We start from the raw sequence: 24615 nt of genomic DNA, 5'->3' as shown, positions 1-24615 counted from the left end.
TGTGGTGGAGTGCCTAAAGTGCATACTAGGCACAAATCCCAGTTTCAACACTTAAATAAAGTGTCTGATGTCTGGCAAGGCATTTTATCTTACCGTGCTTAATCTCCCAAAAGTGACAGTCGGTAGATGGTTCCGTTTTCAGTGTATGCTTTTCGAAAAAAAGAGCCAAGGCTTGATTTTGTGGTGCATGTTAAAATACAGGACCAATACTTTTTCACAGTGCCCCAGATTCTCTTGGAAATTAAAAGTGGCGGATTGTATCTGCCACTTTTGTTCACCAGTTCAGGCTTGACAGCGGTCTGAGGGCTGCTTCCTGAGGGGTGCGTGCAAACGTAGGAAAGTATACAGGGCTGGACTGGGAACTAAAAGAGGCCCTGGAAATAATTACTGGGGACCAAAAGAGGCCCTGGAAATAAAGTTCAAAGTGGCCCGAAATTACACATTTTCAGCAAGCCCAGTGCTTTTCCTATGAGAAAATTTGGAAATACCACAGAAAAGAGGCCCAGGGTGCAGAGGCCCACCGGGAAATCTCCAGAGTTCCGTATAGGCCAGTCCACCCCTGAAAGTATACTTCCACGAAGGAGGACAACTTTTATGCATTGACAACAGCTCTAGCAACCATCGGGAATGCTGGGCAGACACATGGAGAGGATTCTCCTCCCAGCAGCACTGGTTTAGCATGTCAAAAAAATGAGTTAAAATACGGCACCTCTACTGCACACTTTTTCCTTTCGTAAATATAGCATTTCTTACACTGGAGTAACACTTTTCTAGTTTAATAAAAGTTTAAGAAAACTTTCTTAAATTAGAAAAGTGGTAGTCTTTTAAGAAATACTCGCGACGTCACTGGAGCACATGCTTCGCCCACAATGGGAGATTTTAGCTGCTTTTGCTGCTGGAAAGCACATCTTCCCTCCAATACTTCCACACACCTCAGAATGGTGGTGCTGAAAACTAAAGGGGAGAATGTCGTTTTTCCACACTCTTTTTCATGAGCTCAGAATCGACTCCTGCGTGACCTTACCATCCGCCGAGTCACCAGTACGAGCTCATTCCACTCCTACAGCCACTTTTACACATAAAGAATAGGTGCTAAAGTACAGCACCTTTGAGGTGTGGTTAAGGACGAAATAAAGCTACTTTCATTACCGCCTGAAAAACAAACAAGTTTGGAATTTAATCCCTTCAAAGTATTTCACAGTTGAGCCACTAGATGGCACTCGGGTATAAAAATTAAATGAAGAGAAGCACCAGTACGGAGCAGGACGTTTGGGCGCGGCCAGTGTGCTACCGTTTCTCAGCATATCCTGTTTCTGTGCGGCCAGTGTAGGGCGCTGCGACCACTGGGCGCAAGGATGTGCTGGCGCGGCATTAACGGTGCTGGTTCATTGATTTATGAACCGGCACTTTGCATTTTGCTGTGGCATAAACATGCACCTTTAAGATGAACGTGTTACAGATGCAGGTGCATGCGCTCTCGCATACAAAATGAGGGCGCTGTTTTGACACAAATCAAATGCCCAGGCATGAACATTGAAATGAACGGATGACAAGAAGACATGTGATCATATTTATATATATTGTCTGCATAGCCGGCCTGGGGGGAGAGGGGTGGGGGGGGTGATGGGGCGAGCCGGGCGATCACCCGGGGCGCCACGCACCCCAGGGCGCCATAATCCCCCAACACGCCAGCTCAGGGGAGTCTTTCAAGGGCTCACCCGAGCTGGCGTTGTGGGAGAAGGCGCGGCAGGCAGCATTTTGCTGTTGAAAGTGCCCGCCTCCGCGGGTGCCTTTAACAGCAAAAAGGCACCATTGGCCCCCCCACCACGCCAGCTCGGGGGGAGTCTTTCAAGGGCCCCGCCGTGTTGGCGTGGTGGCAGAAGGCGTGGCAGGTGCCTCATTGTCATTGAATGAACCCGCGGCAGCGGGCTCATTCAATGACAATGGTGTGCTAACGCGCCCTATTCACACCATTACCTCCTCGCCAGAGCGAGGAGGTTTAAGGAAAAAAAAAAGAAGAAAAAAAGTGGCCCCTCCTGGCCCGCCCCCTTCCGCCCCGCCCCCTGCTAACCAGGGGCGCGTAAAGGGCGAGGGGGGGGCGCCAATTCGCCCAGGGCGCTGCTGCCGTCAAGGCCGGCCCTGAGTGTCTGTGTTGTATTTCTTCAGATTCTAGGTTTTATGGCGCCAGTGTGTTATGCGACGACTGCTGAGGGGTGATTTGGGATATGCACCTGAGCACAGGCAGTGGTGGAAATGGGAAAAATGTGGTGGGAGATCCCACAACAGAAGGGCCGGGGTGGGGGAAGAGTTGGGTGTGTGTGTGCGAGGGGGCGTGGTCTAGAGGAGGCGTGGCTCGTAGTGGACATCCAGAAATGCTGGAAAAATAAAAGCGCCCGCAACGGCAGCATTGTCTTTTACCTCCGGCTTTGGCACTGGTGTGTAATGCACAATGCTCGCTATATGTACAACTGAAAGGAATCAGTTGTGCATGTAGCGAGCATTGTGCATTACACACCAGTGCCAAAGTCGCAGTAAATGGCAATGCTGTCGTCGCAGGCACATTTTTTTTCTTTTTTTAAAAGTTTTCCAGCGCAGTTCATGGGCTTGGGCGGCTGACTCTGGCCGGATCCTGAGATCCGGCCTCACATCTGGAGCCGGGTGCCGGATCTCGGATCCGCCGAGAGCCGGCCCAATGACCAGCACTGAGCACAGGCATATAAAGGTTCAGCCCTGATAGAGAGAGAGGCCAGCCTTGGACTGAGGCCGCTCGCCTCTGACGTAAGCTCTCGCTTTTAATTTCCAGCCAGGACTGTGTCAGGACTTTATGAAATCAGCAGGGAAATCTGCACGGCACGCGGGCTTTGCTGGCGCTAGGGGGCGGGGTGGATTTAAAGTTGATACAGCTGTATTTTTCCATTGCTCCGTGCAGGCGCCTCGTAGTCCTGTACATTTCACGTGCTGTGATTAACATGAAAGAGCACGCGGGAGGATGAGGAGAGCAGGTGCTGGCAGCCCTCGGCTCTCCTGAAGAATATCTGTGCCGTCTCTTGTCACAGGTTGTTGTCTAGAGGCGCTACCTGCCCCCAGGAGCGGCAGCTATAGACCGTGTAGTGACCAGCATGCAGAAGAAGGCGGCGGAGCTAGAGCACGTGGCCCAGGAGATCCTTATCACTGGGGAGCAATTAAGGCAGGCGAGGCCCTTCCTGCTCAGACATTGGTTGCCACATTGCCACTTCCATAAAGGAAACCCAAAAGAAAGGCCACAGATAAGGCCTTTAGCAATAGCGGCATAATTACCCTGAGCCCACAGGGTGGGTGCAGCAAAACGGCAGGGAGGCTGTCAGGGACGTCATTTAACGGTAGCCAGAGGTCGCAACTGCGACCTCTGAGGTCTCCCTTGCGACCTCAAAAAAAAAATGTTTTTTTCTTTTTTATATTTTTTGTAATGCAAGCTCCTGGGCTGTGGCCAGCACCATGTGGCTCTTTACTTCTGGAGTGGCTGGCTTTCTTGTTCAGGCCCCTTAAAAAAAATATTTCAGCACTGACCCTAAATAAGAAAGAATAGGAATACCACATAATGTGTCTTTCTGGAATTCTATACAATAATTACTAGACTCATCAAATGTTTATTTCAGGCACATTTCAGGGGGTGAGTCCCTGATTTAGTCTGTTCTTAAACACCTCAACTCAGCCTTTCATCCTTCTGAGGTGAATAAATGAGTACCAACACAGGTTGGGTGATATTGGGTGTATATTTTTTCTATATAAAGTGCTTAAGCGTAAGTGCTATATAATAACACATCATTATGATTTGGTCATGGACGTCTGCTTGCATTCACAGTAATTTGGTAATATGGGCCTACACACACTGATCTTAACGATACATATGGCGATCCATTCTTGTATGAAATGTACATCACATTATAGTGATATCGTAACCATATTTTTCGTAGTGTACAATTCTATGTGATGCCAATTCCTATTTTGTCATCGGGTGAAAGGTCGTGTTCCATCGCTTCCCGCGATATCACTTTGGCGTGGGGTCAAAATACATCACTTCCTGTGATATCATCAGGGGGTCAAGGGTCGTGTGATGTCACTTCCGCTACCCCTGGCATTTTGGTGAAATGACGTCCCTGGAAGCCATGTTCCTTTAAGAATTCTTGCAGTTAGAATCTTTGGACCCTGTGCATTATTATAATATCCCGCCAGGAGCCTGCTGTGGATACAGCAAATATATATTCACTGTAGTATGGGGTGCACGTTACAAGACGACAGTTCTTCACGCGATGTGCCTACGGTTTCTCTCCAGGGGGCCTCACACAATATTCTTTTAAGGCCTGTAAAATATGAACAAGGTAATTTAGGTTGCTATTTATTAGTCATGTTGATTTGTTTTATGCTTCACTAACCAGGTTCAGCAGACAAATGCCAAGAAACCCTTCTGGTTACTGGGTGTTGTCCTTGAGGAAACAGTCACAGTATGTTAATGAAATGTGTTCATGTCTCATTCCACGTCATCAACTTAGAAAAGATCACTGTCTGAGATGTCATAAAAATCAAAAGCCCAATCCAAAAAGATATGACATCCTTTTATTTAAACAGCAAGAAGACAAACATGTCTGAAATCTGGGTATTAGCGAGATATATTCTAGCGCCAGCAAGCGGCGTGAGGGCATATGGACGTGGATGCAATGTCAGCCACGTCTAAGCATCCCTTGCACCAAATCAGTGGTGCCAGAAAGGCTTCTGTGCCGAAATGGGAGTCCAAAATGGTGGCTGCAGCGAAGGAGCCGCTCCGGAACGGTGGTGCGCAAACAGGGTGTACCGGCACCAGTATTGGACACATCATTGCTGTTGTGCAGTATAACCCTTCTTTCTTTAGCAGGGCATCTCTATGCTACAGAAAGTGTTACTGATGTGTCTTTGAATGTTCCGGTTTGCCACTGGATGTGCTCTGCACACAGAAAGCCTGAAGCGCTGCTTCGGCACCCACTTTGCCTGCATTTGCTGGGCATCTGCTATGGCACCTCCACACCATTCCCTTTCACCTTCAGAATGGAGATAAAAAGATTTGGGGGGGGGGGCGGCAGGGTTACCAGGCCATAGTTCACCAGAGTATAGTGCTGCTCCAGATATAGTGGTGATATGTTTTTGCCTTTTATACTGTTCCCATCAGCACCGTAATGGTGGAAAGCAGATGGATGGTCGCTATTATAAATAGGGCTGTACCGAACTTCGGCTTCGAGTCCCTATTCTGCCGAAGTTCGGCTGAAATACAGCTATCCGGCTTCGGCAGAATAGTTTCTGTTTAGGGACTCGAAGCCGAAGTCCACTTTCTATGATTAGCTGCCCTCTCCCTGTTTGGGAGATGACAGCCAATCATAGAATGTTTGACAGTGTTCAGGCTGCAGAAGCCAAACAAGCTGTTTGCCTATTGGCTTCTGCAGTCTGACCACAGAGGAACCAGCCTAACGTGTTGAAATAGGAAGCGAGGGAAGGGAACAGTTCTTCCCTTCCCTCGCTTCCTATGCCAACAGACGGATTACAGCAGATGCCAGCACCCGGACCCAGAGAAATCAGCAGGTAAGTGACTCCCCCCCATATACCCTCATCACGGTGAGGCCGCGGGGGTGCCCGGCACCCCCGCGGTCTCACCGCAGTAATTGCATGTATGCTGGTCGGGCCACCGGTGCAAAGCCGGTGGCCCGACGTTTATTTTGCATTGGGGGGCCGCTCCTACAGGAGCGGCCCCCCCAGACTCATGAGGCCGCCGGGGCACTTTGCCGACCCCGGCGGCCTCGATTTCCAATGTGCCCCCCATCCCCCTCACCACGGTGAGGCCCCGGGGCCTCAGGGAACCCCCGCGGCCTCACCGCAATAATGTTGTGTTTGTCGGGCCACCGGTGCAAAGCCGGTGGCCCGACGTTTATTTTGCATTGGGGGGCCGCTCCTACAGGAGCGGCCCCCCCAGACTCATGAGGCCGCCGGGGCACTTTGCCGACCCCGGTTGCCTCGATTTCCAATGTGCCCCCCCATCCCCCTCACCACGGTGAGGCCGCGGGGCCTCAGGGAACCCCCGCGGCCTCACCGCAATAATGTTGTGTTTGTCGGGCCACCGGTGCAAAGCCGGTGGCCCGACGTTTATTTTGCATTGGGGGGCCGCTCCTACAGGAGCGGCCCCCCCAGACACATGAGGCCGCCGGGGCACTTTGCCGACCCCGGCGGCCTCGATTTCCAATGTGCCCCCCCATCCACCTCACCACGGTGAGGCCGCGGGGCCTCAGGGAACCCCCGCAGCCTCACCGCAATAATGTTGTGTTTGTCGGGCCACCGGTGCAAAGCCGGTGGCCCGACGTTTATTTTGCATTGGGGGGCCGCTCCTACAGGAGCGGCCCCCCCAGACTCATGAGGCCGCCGGGGCACTTTGCCGACCCCGGCGGCCTCGATTTCCAATGTGCCCCCCATCCCCCTCACCACGGTGAGGCCGCGGGGCCTCAGGGAACCCCCGCGGCCTCACCGCAATAATAACTATTCGGCTCACTATTCGGCTCCGGCCGAATAGTTGACAAACTATTCGGTATCCGGCCGAATACTAAATATGCTATTCGGTACAGCCCTAATTATAAAATGTTTTGTCTCTCGGTTTACTCAAAGCAAATTCTCTTAATGAAACTCCCTGTGGTGCTGTATAGTTTTAAAGACTGATTTAATTCCCTGCAATGCAGGGATCGAGCCCTAAAAAACAAAAAGTGGGTGGCCTCTGGCGCGCATTGGGAAGTGACCCCACAGGACGTCAAAGCGAAATATGCAATTTTCATTCAGGCTTGTCTTTCACGATTGAAAAAAAAACACACAAGAGAAAACAGCATTTGCCAAGAGAACAGATTTTCATATTACCTTACTGCTTAAGTATAACATGTGTACCCCTTTTAAGTCTGAGAACATCTCCTGTATAGTAAGATGCCAATATGAGATATTGTGCAGTTCCACAAAGCACGATTGCTGTGATCTTGTGCTTAAGGGCCTCATTCACAGCTTTTCCAATGGGCCTTTCCCATCATAAAACGCTTCTGTAAATTAGGCCCTAAGGGCCGGATTCATGGACTTTTTTGCCCGGTTCAAACTGACTTTGCCCTGCTGAATAGTTGCTTTGCACTGCCGACACAAACCCTGGTTCATGGAACTGTGCAAAGTGTATTTTTGCGGAGCAAAGTCCGTGCAAAGTCACTGCAAAAATACACTTTGCACAGTTCCATGAATCAGGGTTTGTGGCAGCAGTGCAAAGCCACTTTGAACCGAGCAATACATTCCATGAATCGGTCCCTAAGTGTCTTGTTTCAGAGCAGCGAGGCCAGTGTTTAATTCTCAATCGCAGCATTTCGGCCAGTTGTTTGTATTTATTTTGTGTTTACTTCTTAACTGGGGGTGGGGGAGGGGTGGATGCCATCGACCAGCGCCGCCTCTCGACTTGGAGCCCTGCTGTGGTGTCATTTCGGTATTGTCACTTCCTGCGATGCCTAGGTAAATTAAAGTGCCCACAGGTCTTTTGCCGCACAGGACTTCACAAATTCCTGAAACAGCCCTGGCAATGGATTACAAGTAAAGTGGTGGACTGAACTTAGGGTCTGATTCACAGAGCGCTTTCCTATGGGATTGCACCATTATAAAACGCTTCTGTGAGTAAGAGTACACTACTGGAAATAAAGCAACACAGTGTGACAGAACTACAAGCACAGGTTGGCACTGGGGCAGGGGTACAAGGCAAGCAATGGATTAGAACAAGAATATAAGTAAAGGAATAAACTGGGGGGAAGGATGCAAGGACATGCACTGAGTCAGAGCTACAAGTACAGCAATGCACCGGAGAAGCACTAGAAGTGGGCCAGCTCACTGAGCTCAAGGAACCACTGGTCAGGCCAGGAGCGCCGGAAGAATGCATCAATCTGCGGCCCCTAGAGACATGTACGGAGGTAAAAGGCTGAGCAGTCATACCTTGATTTTTCATGATGAAAATGGAGTCTCTTGGTACACCTTGTTCCAAGGCAAACTGTGTGAACTCTGAAATCAGGCTGTCCCGCAGCTCCGGAGTCCTGCCTTGGGGAACAACACACAGAGGGTCAGAGAGAAGAGATTCGGAGGCAGAGAAGCAGCAGAGAAAGGCATGCCGCAAAGCGAATGCACCAGTGTGCGTGAGAGACAACAAGAGAGAGACAGGAAGAGTGGGTGAGAGTAAGAGAGAGGGGTGAAAGGCAGGCAGCATCGAGAATTCAAGTGTTTGTGTATGTGAGAGAGAGAGAGAGACAGAGCTACAGAGAGAGTAAGAGAGGGAGAGAAAGGCAGGCAGCAAAGAGAATGCACAAGTGTGTGTGTATGAGAGAGAAAAAGAGACATAGCAAGTTAGAGACAGGTGAGAGAGATAGACAGATATAGGCAGAGACAGTAAGAGAGAGGGAGAGCCAGGCATGCAGCAAAGCGAAGTGTATGTGAGAGATAAAAAGAGAGAGACATGAAGAGAGGGCGAGAGTAAGAGAGAGCGGTGAAAGACCAGCCAGCAAAGAGAATTCATGAGTGTCTGTTCATGAGAGAGAAAAAGAGAGAGGGAGAGAAAGAGAGAGGAAGAGATCTGGTGCAGAGAGGCAGAGGAGAGAGACAGGTAGCATAGAGAATACACAAGTGTGTATGAGAGAGAAAAAGACAGAGGAAAAAGGAAATAGAGAGTGAGAGAGAGGGGGAGAGAGTCCGAGATGACTTCAATACCACCCTGACCCTCTTAAAACACCCACCTCACTGTTCTGTGACCTCTGTGAGTCCCTCTCTCTCACTATTCTTCCTTCCAGGCCAAACCACTCAGCCCGACACACTCTGGATGCCTTCATGTTTGGAGACATCCCTACCTCTAACCAGGTCACCAACCCTCTCTCCTGGTCTGACCACTCTCTCCTCTCCTCCCGCTTGGGGCCCCTCGGCCCTCTATCTGAGCTGCCCCCGGCACTGCCAGCCTCCTTCGCAGTCATTGGACCGATGAAGCGAGTGTCAGTCGCTGCTTTTGCTCTCACTTTCATCCCCCCACCCCTGCTTCTGACTCTACCTCTGACTCTGTCCTTGATAATCTTCACCTCTCCCTCTCTAACACCCTCGACATCCTTGCCCCTGTCATGAGGATCCACCTGAAACCTGCCTCCAAGTGCAACAGCTGGTATCACTTTGATCTAGCATCTCTGAGACGTAAGTGCAGAGTTGCTGAACGGAAGTGGCAGACGTCGGGTTCATCCACTGACACACTGCCCTGTCGCCTGCTCCAAAGGCAATATCATTTATCTATCCACTCCAAGAAGAGGGCCAACATCCAAGCCCACATATCTGAAGCCACTAAAAACACAGCTGAACTTTTCAAAATCTGCAAGGAACTCTGAAATCCAACTGCAGTCTCCACCTCTCTGAATCCTTCCCAGGCTCTGCACCGCTTTGGCATCTAAAACTCAGGACATACTTTCCTCACTCTCCACCTCCCACTTTCTCGCCCGCTCCTGCTCTCCTGCTCTCCTGCCTCCCTTGGCTCCCCTCCCTCCATCTCCCTCACTCTCCTCCCTTCTGCCCATAGCACATGATGAGGTCTCTAAAGTTGTCAGCTCTATGAAGGTCTCATCCAAACAGGTGCTACCCTGCTCTTCTAGAACCAATAAAGACAGCATCTCCTCTCTCGCCCCTTGCCGATTTCTGTAACCACTCCTTCACCACTGGCTCTTTCCCCTCTATCCCTCAAGCAATCCCATGTGCCCCCTCTCCTAAAAAAGCCAGCTGATGACCCCTCCTGCCCAGCTGCCTATTGCCCTATTTCCACAACCTCCTACTGGGTAAACTCTTGGAGAAGTTAGTCCTCCTCCAACTGATCCTTCAGACTGAACTTGTTGGTTGCCTCCATGACCATCAATCTGGATTCTGTGCAACCAGAGGCATGGAAACTGCTCTCCTGAACACCTGTGAAGACATGCTCACAAATCTTGACTGTAACTCTCCTGTTGTTCTCATTCTCCTCGATCTCTCCTCTATCTTTGACACAGTTAACCATTCTGTCCTCATAAAACAGCTCTATGATACCCTCCAACTGATCCTTCAGACTGAACTTGTTGGTTGCCTCCATGACCATCAATCTGGATTCTGTGCAACCAGAGGCATGGAAACTGCTCTCCTGAACACCTGTGAAGACATGCTCACAAATCTTGACTGTAACTCTCCTGTTGTTCTCATTCTCCTCGATTTCTCCTCTATCTTTGACACAGTTAACCATTCTGTCCTCATAAAACAGCTCTATGATACCCTCGCCGTCACGGACGGGCACTGGATTGGCTGACCTCTTTCCTCACTAACCGCCCCTCCCAGTTGAAGCTGGGCCCTTTCGCCTCCACCACGTGCGTCCCCCAGGGCTCTATCCTATCGCCATGGCTCTTCAATATCTATCTCGGCCCTCTTGCTCACCTGATCTCCACCTCCTCTCCTCATTTCCAGTGTTATGCTAATGACACACAGCACATAGCTTTCCTTCAAACTTCCCTCTACTACCTCCCCTCCATCCTCTCTCATCCCTGATTGTCTGATCTGTATCCAGTCATGGTGTTCAGCTAACGACCTCTGTCTTAATGCCAGTAAGACAGATCCTTCTTATTAGGACACCTGTGCCCTGTTTCCCTTCTATCCTTTGGCCACCTTCCTTGGGCCTTCTACCTTCACCATCCTGTGAGGCCAAAAACCTTGCGGTCAACTTCGACTCCTCTCTCTCTTTCAACCTTCACATTTTGGACCTTGCCAAGAAGGCCCTCTTCCAGCTTCATCTCCTTAGAGGCATTCTCCCTTTCCTCACATTTTCCCCAGAAGCTCAATGTTTCCAGAGCTTTGGTCCTCTCTAGGCTGACCTACTGCAACAGCCTCTTCCTCAATCTCCCCCTTTCAGCCCTACGGCCTCTTCATCTAATCCAGAATAGGTCTGCAAGACTTATCCTTGGCCTAAAGCCCAGGGACCATATCTCTCCAGCCCTCAGATCTCTCCACTGGCACCCGGTGGCCGCGAGGATCAAATTCAAGACCATCTGCATCATCCATAAGGCGTTCTGGGCCTTGGGACCAGGCTCCAACTTTCTCTCCCTAAATACCTCTCTGCTACAGCCTAACACCAACTCTCTGCTTGTCAAACGCTGCTCCAACCAGAGAGTGGCGGGCAGGTCTCTCTCTTCTGCTGGTGCCTCTCTTTGGAACAGCTTCCCTGCTGCCCCTCTCAGACTTGAGCCGCACCTCCTTAAGTTCCAGAAACTTCTCAAAACTCTGATTTTCTCTACCTCTTTCCCTCTTTCCCTTCCCTGATAATCACCCCACTGCCGCTGATACTGGCACCCTGGACCTTCATGAAGCTCACAGGTTACCAGGCCCCTGTCCAGTGAACACCAGTACCCCGCAGCACTGCCCTTGTGGGCCCCCTGCCTGGCAGCTGTGCATCACACCCTTGGATTCCCCCACCCTAGCACCTATCCAGCGGCTCTTCCCTTGAAGTCTCTCACCAGCACTTGCCCATGCCTTGCTCCCTCCCTCCCCTATCTCCTGCAATTCTCTTCATTGCACTTGCCCATCAGAATGTCACAAAGCCTAGTAGGACCACAATTGTTTATTTACTATTTTGTGCGATTATTATTTACTCCCCTCGTTCCCTCCCCACTTTGTTAGGTGAATATACAACAAAATGGTGTTTCCAGACACCACAAGACAAATGCTCAATAAATAAATAAAATAAAAGTCAAGCAGCAAAGAGAATACCCAAATGTGCATGACTGAAAAAGAGAGAGATAGAGAGTGGATGATAGAGTAAAAGAGAGGGAGGGCAACACAGGCTTAAAAGAGAATGCACAAGTGTGCGTGAGAGAGAAAAAGAGAGTGGCAGAGAGAGGGAGAGAGGGAGAGAGTAAGAGAGATGGAAAGAAAGGGGCGCAGCAAAGAGAATGCACATGTGTGCGTGAGAGAGAAAAAGAGACAGAGAGAGAGAGAGTAAGAGACAGGGAAAGAAAAGGGGCAGCAAAGGGAATGTACAAGTGTATTTGTGAGAGAAAAAGAAAGGGAGAGAGGAAGAGAAAGACAGGCAGCAAAAAGAAAGCACAATTGTGTGTTGGAGAGAGAGAGAGACAGAGAGAAAGGCAGAAGGAGAGATCTTGCACAGAGAGGCGGAGGAGAGAGACAGGTAGCAGAGAGAATGCACATGTGTGTGTGAGAGAGAAAAAGACAGAGGCAGAGGGAGAGAGCAAGAGAGGGGGGAGTGTGTCAGCGATGGAGAGCAAGGCAGGCAGCAAAGAGAATGCACAAGTGTGCGTGAGAGAGGAAAAAGAGAGTGGCAGAGAGAGGCAAAGAGAGAGGGAGAGACTAAGAGAGGGAAAGAAAGGGGGCAGCAATGAGAATGCACACGTGTGCATGAGAGAGAAAAAGAGAGTGGCAGAGGGAGGCAAAGAGAGAGGGAGAGAGTAAGAGAGGGAAAGAAAGGGGGCAGCAAAGATCATGCACACGTGTCCATGAGAAAGAAAAAGAGAGAGACAAAGAGGGAAAGAGTGCGAGAGGGGAAGAGAAAGGCAGGAAGCAAAGATTATGCACAAGTGTGCTTGAGAGAGAATAAGACAGCGATAGAGAGGTAGTGAGAGAGGGTAAGAGAGAAGGAGAGAGAGAGGCAGGCAGCAAAAAGAATGAATTAGTGAGCTGGAAAGAGAATAAAAAGAGAGAGAGTAAGAGAGAGAGGCAGGCAGCAAAGATAATGCACGAGTGTGTGTGTGAAAAGCGAGGGAGAGGGAGTGAGAGGGGCAGAAAAAAGAATTTCGTACATTGTGTGTGTATGTGTGTGTGTGTGAGAGAGAAAGAGAGACAGGGACAGTGAGAGAGAAAGAGTGGAAGGCAGACAGCAGAGAGCGTGCACGTGTGTGTGTGTGTGTGTGTAAGATTGGGAAGAGAAAATAAGAGAGAAAGGTGAAGAAGTCTAGGGGGAGAACAAAAGAGTGTGGGTGGGAAGAGACAAGGGAGGTGAAAGGGAAAGAGAGTGAGAATGAGTAGAGACAGGTATGGAGAGTGTGAGGGGGAGCTTGTGCGAAAGGTATGTAACAGAAAATTCCATTCATAAACATATGACCCACGGTGTATGCATTCCCTTATATTAAAATAGAGTAACCAATCAATCAACAATGATATGACAATGGATCAGTAACAGGGCCGAACAAAGGGCGAGAGAGGAAGGGGGTGGGGATCATATATGGGGCACAAGAGTGAAGGAATCTGAGGTGGTCATCTGTCCATAACTGGAGGAAAGGGCAATGTGAGCCTTTGCAGTTACAAGTGATGCTGTATGCGTGTTTATACCCTTCTAGAGGACAAAAGCCCAATACCCCACATGAAATAATACTTCCTGAAACATCTGAATAGTGTCGTTGGAAAATAACCATTTGGGAATGTCCAGCTTTTTTTAAATAGAAAACTCTGGAACACAAGATACAATCCATAAGAAGAGGCTTCAGTGTGTTAGAATTCCAGGGCTTCAGATCAGAGAATTGACTAGATGATTTCTGCAGGGCCCTGGAAGAATATAACAAGCTTATTCTATCATGCATGCAGAGACTAGCAGGGAGTCAAAAGAGGTGGGCATACAGCGGGCAAACGTTTTGTAGTCAATGTAGAGTGTTTTAGATCGTTGCCAGAAGTTTGCAAACTTTGGACAGGCTGGAAGAGAAGTGTATCAAAGCTTTACAGAAATCAGGATAGAGTTTGACGAAAATGGGCAGTGCTTTGTTTAGAGTAGGCAATGTTTGTCTTGTAGAAAGTAGATGAGGTGTTGTCCATCCAGAGTGCAGCTTTATACGAAGTGAGTAAACCTTCTAGACAATGATTGTATATGCCTTTCTGAGATCATCAGTACAGACCTTCTCAGAAGACACCTGCCTCAAAGGTTACTCGTTATGTGGCACTACAGATGTTTTGGACTACAACTCCCATCGTCCTTCAACAGTGATTATTCTGGCAAGGGCTGATGGGAATTGAAGCCCAATTCATCCAGCGTGCCACATCATGTAAAGTGGTCTTATATAGCAACCATCTACCAATAATGTTGGCCTCACTGCGCATTGATCTGTAAGAAAGGAGGGCAGGGTATGATAGTCAGGTAGCGGGAAGGCAGATGCAGAAACCTTTGGTGTTGATGGATGCAGGTCGGAAGTGTCCATTACCTGTGTGCCGTTATGACATCTTTATGTTGTTTGTGGTTGGTACTCACTGGGCATGCAAGCCATGTGGGCATCCCCAGGATTGTGGAATGCAAAAATTGACACGGTGTTGATAGAAGATGAATAGAGTCTGAATCTGTTAAGTACACTAGAACTGGAGGTCGTGTGAGGAAGTGTGCAAGATTTTAGAAGTGAGACTTAGTTGAGGGATCATAGGGGTTGTAAGGGGGAGGTGAGTGAGTAAGCATGAAAGGCTCCCTGGCATTAACATTGCCTTGAGCCTCACTGCAATCCTGCAATGGTATCTTTCCATTGCCAAGAATTTCCTGGATGTGACTTCTGGTTACATCTATGAATCTTCAAACCACGATGAATTAATGTCTCAGTCAAGATGTGTTCCCTGATGTTCGTTCTGCGTATGCCTATTCCAGGCCCCGGAACCAAACAAATATCACTGCTACTTCTCGTAGGGCTGCTAGTGGGGGCAGGAGTGGCCCTAGTTTTGCTCCACATACTACTAGTAATGATAGCGCTACTACTTCTGTTACTACTAGTGTTCGTGGGGCAGGGAAAAGTAAGCACAGCCTTGCGGCATAGAGCAAGCAGATTCTTACTGTATCAGGGCACACTTTTTGAAGAGTAAGCAGAGCTTTCTAGAGCTTGTTGAGAGCAAGCAAGACTTTGTTGAAAGCGGATGAGGGGTTCGAGTGCATGTATTTAGTGGCATATAATTACCATAAAGTTTCAAAGTTGTCGTAGTCTCTCCACTCTTGGTTTTTCGCATCAGTACGATGGCGTACTCATCGTAGTTGGTGTACACAACGTAGGAGTCAATAGTCAATTCCCACTCTGTGAATTAAGAAAGTAAGATATTGGTCTGTTGAATCGAATATTTTATTATGCAAGAGGAAAAATAATGCAAAATAATGCAAAATAAAACACTGTGGTAGCTGTCACCCATGGGGATATATTCCAGTGAAGTTCAAGTTCTTAATAGTGTCACTCAGAATTCGGAGGTGGAATACTCCACACAGTTGAAAGCTTCCACTCTATAATTTAATGCTGTCTATGCCCATCCCACACATCCATTTTCCAACCCCTGCCCTATCCTTTATGCACCATTCTGTGCAAAGTTTGTGTCGAGGGAACACACAAGATGCTTATATGCAACATAACACATACCAAGTTCCCTCTCCCAACAACAAAATACCTTCCAGAGAAAATGCTGTATTCTCTACTGTGTCATTATTGTAGTTCGTTGTACATTTCATAATCCTGTGCCATGATGTCACAGCAGAAGGAGACAGCATTCAGAAAGACAAGTGGCTTTCTATGGCAGCCATAGACAGAACTACTGTACACAAAAAGCATAATTCTTTTCCTAAGTAGGCTTTTTGTAAGTCCTTCCTCTTGGACCACCCTTCGCAGGCCCAACTTGGTCCTTTTCTCTTTGCCACCTCTCTCTCTACATGTGGCATTCCCCAGGGCTCTATCCTCTCAACATGGTTTTTCAACCTCTACTTGGCCCCCTTGGCCCACTTGATGTCTACCTTCTCCTCTAACTTTTAGTGTTATGCGGATGACAATCAGCTTTCCACCTGGCTCCCCTCAGCCTCCTCTCCTCTCTCGCTCATTCCTGACTGTCTATTCGTGATTCAGGATTGGCGCACCTCGAACGATCTGTGCCTTAATGCCAGTAAGATGGAGATCCTTCTCATTTGGACCCCTGCCCCTGTTTTCCCTCTCTCACTCTGGCTGCCCGCCTTGGGTCCTCTTCCTTTGCCTTCCTGCGAGGCAAAAAACCTTAGTGTCATCTTTGACTCCACTCTCTCTTTCTCTCTTTACATCTCAGATGTCGCCAAGAAGTCCGACTACCAGCTGCACCTCTTCAAAGGGACTCTTCCCTTCTCACTTTCCCACAGAAGCTCACTGTCTACAGAGCCCTGATTCTCTCTAGGCTAGACTACTGCAACAGACTCTTTCTCAATCTGCCTTCCTCTACTCTCTGCCCTCTGCAACTAATCCATAACAGGACTGCAAGACTTATCTTTGGCCTCAAGCCCAGGGACCGTATCTCTCTAATCCGGAAATGTCTCCACTGGCTCCCAGTTGCTGTACGGATCAAGTTCAAGGCCCTTTGCATTGTCCACAAGGCTTTCTGGGGCCGGGGTCGACCTACATCCAATGCTCTCTTCCAAAATACCTTCCTTCTTGAACCCTTCGCTCAGCTAACTCCAACTCTCTAAGGGTTAGATGTTTCTCCAGGCAGAGAGTGGAGGGTAGATCCCTCTCCTCTGCAGGTACCTCCCTCTGAAATGGCCTCCCTGCCCCTCTCAAACTTGAGCTGGACCAGCTGAAGTTCCGGTAGCAGCTCAAAATTTCCCTCTTCTCCTCTGATTTCTCTCTATTCCTCTCCTGCTGACCTACCTGTCTGCTGTACCGACTGGTTGCTTGGCTACCCTCAGAGTCCCAGTGGGTAACAGGCTCTTTCTTGATCAATCACCCGTGCACTGCCACCGGGCCTACCACTCACTTAGGGGCTGTAACTGTAAGCCCACAGTCCCTTGTTCTCCTTGCACTACCCGTAGCTGCACTGCCTTGGCTGTACTTAGTCAGAGCATTGCTGCCCTGTTTCCCCTCCCCTCTCCCTTGCACTCCCCCCCTTTCTCCTTGTACATCTCATTCTCGCACTTGCACGATCTGAATGACACAAGGCCTAGTACGGGTGCTTTATAAATGAATTATCATATCATATCACATCATATCAATGCCTGATGAAAGGAAGGGCTCTCTAAGCCACATTGCCCTCTAACTGGTATTTGTCAAAAAAGAGACAACACAGAGCGGTTGTGGTAGGGAAAATGCAAGGTAACCAGTTAATTGCAGGAGACTGGGGAAAAAAGCAAGATGAAAGCCAAGCTCTCACTCCAACATTCTTCAACGTTTGAACAGAAAACAGGAGTTTATATAACATGAATGAGTCATTGTGATGTTACAGTTATGAAAACCTATTGCTCCTAATCATTGGCTCCCTCTACTAAACTACATATGCAACCTGTATGTGCACAACTAGGGATTGGACAATCATTATCTAAGATTCCACCCATGGACCTTCCCCTAAAACAGTGTGTTACTCATCATATTTGATTGTTGGTAGGCCCTGAACTACTTCTTCGGTGAAAAAAAAGATATGAGGTCATCAGTTTAACAGACAGTCACACTGTCCATGAACTGGCAGTATGCTGACATATTTGCGTGAATGAGAGAGAGACAAGTGTATTGCCTTATTTTAATTAAATGAAATATCCCATATGTACCTCCCATTCCATGAGTCGCAGAGGCTCAAGGCCTTGTTCGCAATCCGTGATCGCCATTCTGCTCTTACCCTGCTAAGATTTAATCGCAGCATTTAGTTGTTTTTTCTTTAGCCATTTCTTGCATCCTCCCTTCATGCCTAGCCGGTTGCAGAATACATTAATCTGTCAACTCCTTCTGATTTCCTGGGATGTCCAGTTCATCCCATAAACCTGCAGTGTCTTTGCAACTTGATTTATCTGGCAGCTGACCAAACACAATAATATCTTATTCCGCCATGAACATTACCTGTAAAGGCTCGGCTTTCACATTCCTTTGGGTAGCCACCATCTAGCTGGCTTCAGCATTTTCCGTGGTTTGTCCAAGCATACTCAACTGGGCTTTTCTTGAAGCGGCAAGCTGCATTCTCTTCTGGTGCAATTTTAACATGGCACATTATGTTTCTTCTGCAGGACACATTTGCTCTGCATTTATTTGCTGCCTACCGAGAACCTGGTGAATGCTGGCACATAACATTTCTACATACAGGTACTTTGCAACCTCATCCCCACCTATAGAAATACTGCCCTACTAGTGTTGTGATTCCCTCATTCTTGGTACACGCTTACCTGCCACCTAGTCTGTTGTATTTAAAAGGACACACTAATTGTGCAAGCAAATGCCTCCTCTGGCCCTACTTGTGTAGCGAAACTAACTATTCTTTGTGTCAGCTGCATTTGCAGGAGGACTTAAAGTGCAGTTTCAAATGGTTCCTTTCTGATTGTGTAATTCCATTTTTTCTGGGGAAGGCAGGGGGGCATCTGCTCTCTACCCACTTCACAGGTAAAGACAGATGACATGGAAATGGCGTGCAGTGGTCTTGGAGTCTTTTCAATCAAGGGCCCCTCGCCAAACTGTGCAATGCCACTTTCGAAGAGGAGATCAGAACACTTTTTAACAGCAACTTCTTTCCCCTCTATCAATGTGCTCATGTGGGGAAGACTGCCATGATGCTGCTGGACCTGGCCTAAAAATGTTCTGGCGCAGTATGAAAACAGCGTGTTAATTTTCTCGAGGCAATGTGAAACGGGCATGATAGTTTTTCAGGGGGCAATGATGTGGCTTGGCAATATACTTAACTCAGGTAATTTGAAACTGCTTAGCAATGTCGAAATGTGATAACTGGAAGACTGGCACATTTAGCTATTCTCTGGCACACACGACACATTTGTGTAGGACTCCTTGGGCCAGATTACAGAACGTTTGCACCAGTGCAAGTGCAAAGTTCCATGCGCAGTATTAACACTAGGGAAAGGGTTGCCTTATTTCTAAAAACATTGAAATGTATTAACACCATTGCAACATGATATGTGCAGCTTGGCATGGTATAAGCACCAGGGCAAAAATTGCAATTTGCAGCTTACAATTTCAATTTCAATTGCAACCAAAAACAAGGCATTTCCAAAGTGAAATTTAAATCTACTCGTTTTCTCTCAACTGTGTTTAGTTTTTTATTACTACCTCCAAAAATACCTTGTGATTTGTGTGCACCAACCTTTACGTTTCATGGCAGAGTGTACTTATAAAGCTGTTATTTGTCAAATTGCTCAATGGATAATAAATTATCCTATTGTGCTGACATCAATTATTTTAAAATTGAGCGGCGAGTTCATGGGCGTTAACATTTCATTTTCATTATGGGGGCAGAAATTCTCCCAGCCCTGCCCTGAATATGAGCAAATAGTGCATTTGCACCATCCATATTTATAAGGAACTGCAAAAATCCATAAGATTTACTGCCAGCGTTAAATGTATAACATCTCATCAAGTCACTCAACCTCCTGAGCTACCTTGGTAGCTTTCTACTTGAGGTCCAGCCACTCTACCTTCCAAGAATTCGACATCAGATCTGGATCTCTTATTGTGCTCAAAATCACGTTATTACCAACAGTGCACTTCACGTGCATGACTTTGAAGTCAATGGTGTTTCATCTATAGCCTGATGGACACCCTGCAGAGCCATTTCGGATGTGCATTCAGAAAGTGGAAACTGTGAACATTTCTATAATGGTAAAGCGAGGTTCCTGCCTCCATTGCTAATGACCAAAGAGTGCAGTTGCCCACGTTCCCTCTGTACTCAGTGCCCATGGGTGATATATAATCTGTTAGTGGGCCTGATCACAAGTTTAGCAGTGGGGCTAAAACACCTAGAAATCATCATTACCAGGGGTTTTACCACTCTTCCAAGATCTTAGTATTGTTTTTGAAACTCTTTTTACCAGCTGCCTCTATGTGATGACAATTACCACCATACGAAAGCAGTACCACATGCAATATATACTGGGAGCGGTAATTACTGGTCCTAATGGAGTCCTATTGGACTCTAGAATGGGAAGAAATGTAACGTTTGGCATAACCTATAGTCATGCAGCCCTAATGGGGCACCTGGTAATTACCACAACATTTGTAATGAGGCCAGCTATCTTTGACTGTTAGCTATCATTTGAAACTGAACTTGAGTGATATCTCTTCTTTTAGAATGACTCTTTTGTAATGCATATTATTTGGGGTTGAGCTGGGAGTGGTGTCTCTTCTGCTTACCACCATCTCTTACTACATATTATTTAAGCTGAGTATGAAGTGATGTCTCTAGTTAGAAGGAAACTGTCTTGCTTAGTGCAAACTATTAGGTAGTTGAACTATGAGTGATGTCTTTTCATTACAAGTATCCGGTCTCCTGTCTGTACAGACATCAAGCATTAAACAACAAGCTGCATGCTTTTTACAGACAATGACTAAAAGCAGGTGACTATCACCCATCTGGAAAATTAAAGACATCTACAATTAGTCCATGTCATGTGTTAAGTACTAAACCATTGTGCTACACCGTTGTGATTACTTAGGACCTGGTTATGAGTTTGGCGATATTACCATGAGAAACACGACCAACCTGTTATCTTTACCCCATGTAATAAATACCTAATGCCCCTGTAAGACCATATGATTCCAAGCCATGTGGACCTTTCCATTATTCATCATGTTGTAGTCACACATGGGAGACAGTATTTCCTGCATGCAGTAATTACCTCATACAGTACTGCATTTGTTTGGTGGTAATTACTGCCACACAAAAGCAGCTGATAAAAATGAAACTTTGATTTGGCAGAGTGGTAAAATATGCAGTAATGGTAATTACTGGGTGTTTTACCACTACCGCTAAACTGTGATCAGGCCATTAGCCTTCAGAATATCTCTCGAAATCTATCTGTTCACTAGACTGCAAGAGACAAAGTAGCATGACCCCTGCAAAGACCCAATAAAGCAAACCTTACAACCTCTAGACACCCCAGGTTCAGACACAAGACCCACCAGAACCACTCAGATGAACCAGCATGGCCCTGCAACTCCCAAGGATGGGCCATTCAGATTTTAAGACAATAATAGCCATCACTAATCTGGACACAAAGACCAATCAATGCACCAACCTGGCCAACCAAGAAGAAATAGACTGAGACATTCGGGGCAGCTTCACTGGCATGTGCAATACGCTTCTGCACATAACTTAAATCAAGAACACCTTGGACAGTGCTTTTAATGGAATAAAGAAGTACAAGTACACATCAATCTAGGCTTCAAGTGGCCCAGTGTTCAGCCCCAGCAGGATCCAAAAACTGCTCCTGAACTGGGATCCTACCGGGGCTCCTTGAGCCATTTCTACGAATCTCACCATGAGTGTCCATTTGCATAGTTTTCTGTTTCTCACTTTACTTGTGTGTCTCGAACGTTGTGTCCCTTTTTATTTGTCTCACTCCTCACCTACCCACACCCCAACTCCAGTCTGGTTCTCACCCCTCTTTAACTCTCTAAGTCACTCTTTTTTCTGAGCCTGGGCATTCGGAGTATAAGCTGAAACATCTCAGCCAGTGACTCCAACAAAAATCTGATTATAGTGGTTTACTCTTAAGTCATTAACTTTAAATTTAATTGTCATTCTAATGCAGCAATCTGTCAACAATTATTATAATCTCTGACCAAAATTACCCCATTTTTGAACCAGTATTTTAATGTTCAAAAGTTTGGAAAGTTTGAGAACTCTCAATTTTTGCAAATAAAGTACCATTAGATAACATTATTTTGCCAAGGAATGCACAGTTTTCAATCCACTGTGCAATTTAGGCACCTGATCACAAACCATCTGAGCTGCAGTTGGGATACATATATAGGTTTTGGCTTTCAAGAACGCAATCTTTTTTAAGTTTACTTGCAAAGTACACAAATCGCATTGTAAAGCAACCTGACATTATGCACCCATATCAAAACTTGTTAAAAATGAATACGTTTAATTACAGCTATATTTTACACATCCTAAAGGACAACTGCAAGACCCAGAAAGCAAAGTAATATGATCCTAAAAAATCGCCTCTTTTTCTTTACACTGCTTTACTTTCAGAATGTTAAGATACACAAAAGAAATGTTGTGATTAGGCTACCTGCCTACAGAATTGTTTTTAGACAGTCAGCTTCTTGTTATTCATGGTCTTAACAATATTTGAATATCCACATAAAAGCAAATCTTTTCTTTTTTGCATGTCAAACTAGCAGACATCATAGATGAAAACTAAAATTCAAAGGGTGTGTGTTTTTTTGGTGCTCACTTTCATGGCCTCGTGAGAAGGTCAATATTTGGTAGGTTACTGGAGTGGGGGTAAACATTTATTACCAGGTCCTTCTTAAGGTGCTGGCTGTGCAGGGCTCTCCCAGATACTATAATTAAGCAATAGAACCCAAGCGTCGGGGGTATTACCGACTCAGGTAATGCCCCGGGGCCCATAGGTAAGGACCCGAGCGAAGCGGAGAGGAGGGAGAGAGAGAAGAAAGGGAAAGAGTGAGACAACAAAAAGAACAAAAAGAGAGGGTGAAGAAGCAAAGCAAGGAAAGAGAAAGGCAAAGGAAAGTAGTGAAAGAGAGAGCAAAGGAAATGGAGGAAGAAAGAGCCTTAGAGATAGATTGAGAGATGGAATTAAGCCAAGAAAAACGACAAAAAGAAATTGATGAGATTGTCAGAGGACGCATGTTCCAGGAAAAGGAGAGAAACAAGGAATGTGAGCAGGAAGAAAGGGAAAGGAGTTTAGAAAGGCGCAGTAGGGAAGTGGAGAGGATACTTAGAAACTGCACTCTTCCAGATGAAGATGAGGGAGAAGCCATGCGACAGGGGATTGGGAATTTGTACAGAAACAGGAGGGACGGTGGTGTCCACAGGGTAAAGGGGAGTGTAGTAGGGTCTCCATGGGGAGGAGATGAGTTTATTGGAAAAAACAATGAAGTATATGACCATTACCCAAAAGAGATTAGATTTCGAAGGTAGAGAAGATGAAGGAAGTGATGGAAGTTGGGACACAATTTCTTTGAATGAGGAGAGAGTGGAAGGTGAAAATGAGGAAGAGGAAGAGGGCGCACAAACCCCTTTGACAGGTTTAAAAATTTGGGAAGAGAGAATGTGGTTTGGCTTGGAAGGAGCACAATGAATGCCAGAGTTTACTAAAAGCTCTGGGGCTCAGGAAATGCAATCAAAACATTTAGAAGGTGGAAGAAAGTTGACATCACCGGCACCATACCCAGGAAATGGGGACAGATTGCGATTGGACGAACCACAGAGTTCATGCAATTACCATTGAAAGAAAGGATGGAGGTCGTCCGCAATATATACCGGCCGCAATATATACTGTTGACACAAATGGGCAAGAATAATTTAGTGGTTAATTTACTGACTTTAACAGCGGGAGCAGGCAAGTGGATCTGTGACTTAGAAAGAATGACAGCAGGAATGTCGTTGCAGTGGGTAACAAAAAGAGATTGCTTGCTGCCATCCCGGAGTAACATCTCAGAATGCTGCTCATGAAGGAGAAATGTTTAATAACTGTGGGGCAGGTGAATAGAGAGCACTCAGAGTGTAATATCCTGATTTATCAGACATGAGTGCAATCGTGACGTGCAAAATGCATGATAACAAAGATCCGGTTGCTTACATTCAGGAGATTCGAGAAAAATTGTGTCTTGAGACGAGAGAGCCATGGGATACAACTATAGCTATATTTTATCATGGATTGTGTCAGGGATTGCACGGGCCAGTACAGAGAAAATTGAAGAAGAAGTGGGGATGGAAGCGAAAACATGGCCAGAGATTCAATTGACTATAGTTCATCATTGTTGGCTAACACAAGAGAAAGCTATAAAGAAACTCAAGGAAAGAAAGCAAGAGGAAGCAAAGTTAGTTCAGAAAAAGTACTCAACATTTTCAGTGGATGGAGCAGTGTTAACGAGTGGAGAGAGAATGAATACACAGATAGCACAGCAGGTGCAACCAATGGTTGGAGGAAACTCTGCAGGAAGAGGAGAATACAACTACTGGCACAGGGGAAAAGGGGGTGCACCCAGTGGTACAGGATTTGGGTTATAACGCCCCACAAAGAGGATGGTTCAATGGGGACTGCCTACGTTTGGAGGACAGCCTTAACAGTTCCGGATGTGTGGCAAAATTGGACACATTTCCCAGCATGTAGAAGCAGATGAGGGATGCAACAAAATTGGAAGGATCGAAGGGGGTGGACAGCATATCCGCCACTGTATAGTGCAGAGCCACGTGAATATTATGCCCAGGATCACACACAGTATCAGACATATGCGCCCTAAAGCAACCTGCACAGCGGGGAAGGCCAGTGCCACTGCAACAGACACCAATGCAAGAGCAACAAATACCACTGCAAACACAGCAAGTCCCCATGCAGACACAGCAAATACAGATGCAACCACAAGCACCTGTACAACAGAATACCATGCAACATGGAATGCAAGTGCAGGTCTGCAGACACCTACATCCAGAATAGGGAATGTGGCTGTGGAGGGAGGAAACCCTTTTATTGGTACAGGAATGAACTTATATCCGCAATAGTACAACCCACAGAGAGACTTGCTGTGGTCAATCCTATCAGTTGCACCAGACCCACAAGAGGAACCAATGGTCAAGGTGACCATAGGTGACAAGACATTTTCTTTCCTTGTTGATACAGGGGTGACTAGGTCCTGT

At 46.9% G+C, this 24615-nt stretch overlaps 1 protein-coding gene across 1 annotated transcript in view; it reads right to left on the bottom strand.

The window, feature by feature from the left end:
• Positions 1–24615, bottom strand: part of AMBP (alpha-1-microglobulin/bikunin precursor) — a 145168-nt gene that overhangs the window by 90353 nt on the left and 30200 nt on the right. The window contains exons 4-5 of the mRNA XM_069609777.1: positions 14973–15086; positions 7996–8097 (exon numbers count right to left, since the gene is read on the bottom strand). Of these exons, the coding sequence (XP_069465878.1) occupies positions 7996–8097; positions 14973–15086 (216 nt within the window). The remainder of the gene's footprint in view (positions 1–7995; positions 8098–14972; positions 15087–24615) is intronic.

Source organism: Ambystoma mexicanum, chromosome 8 (assembly GCF_040938575.1).
Source record: "Ambystoma mexicanum isolate Mex_15411 chromosome 8, UKY_AmexF1_1, whole genome shotgun sequence".
NCBI lineage: Eukaryota > Metazoa > Chordata > Amphibia > Caudata > Ambystomatidae > Ambystoma > Ambystoma mexicanum.
Note: the sequence above shows the minus strand (reverse complement) of the source record. Positions and strands in the feature narration are given on the sequence as shown.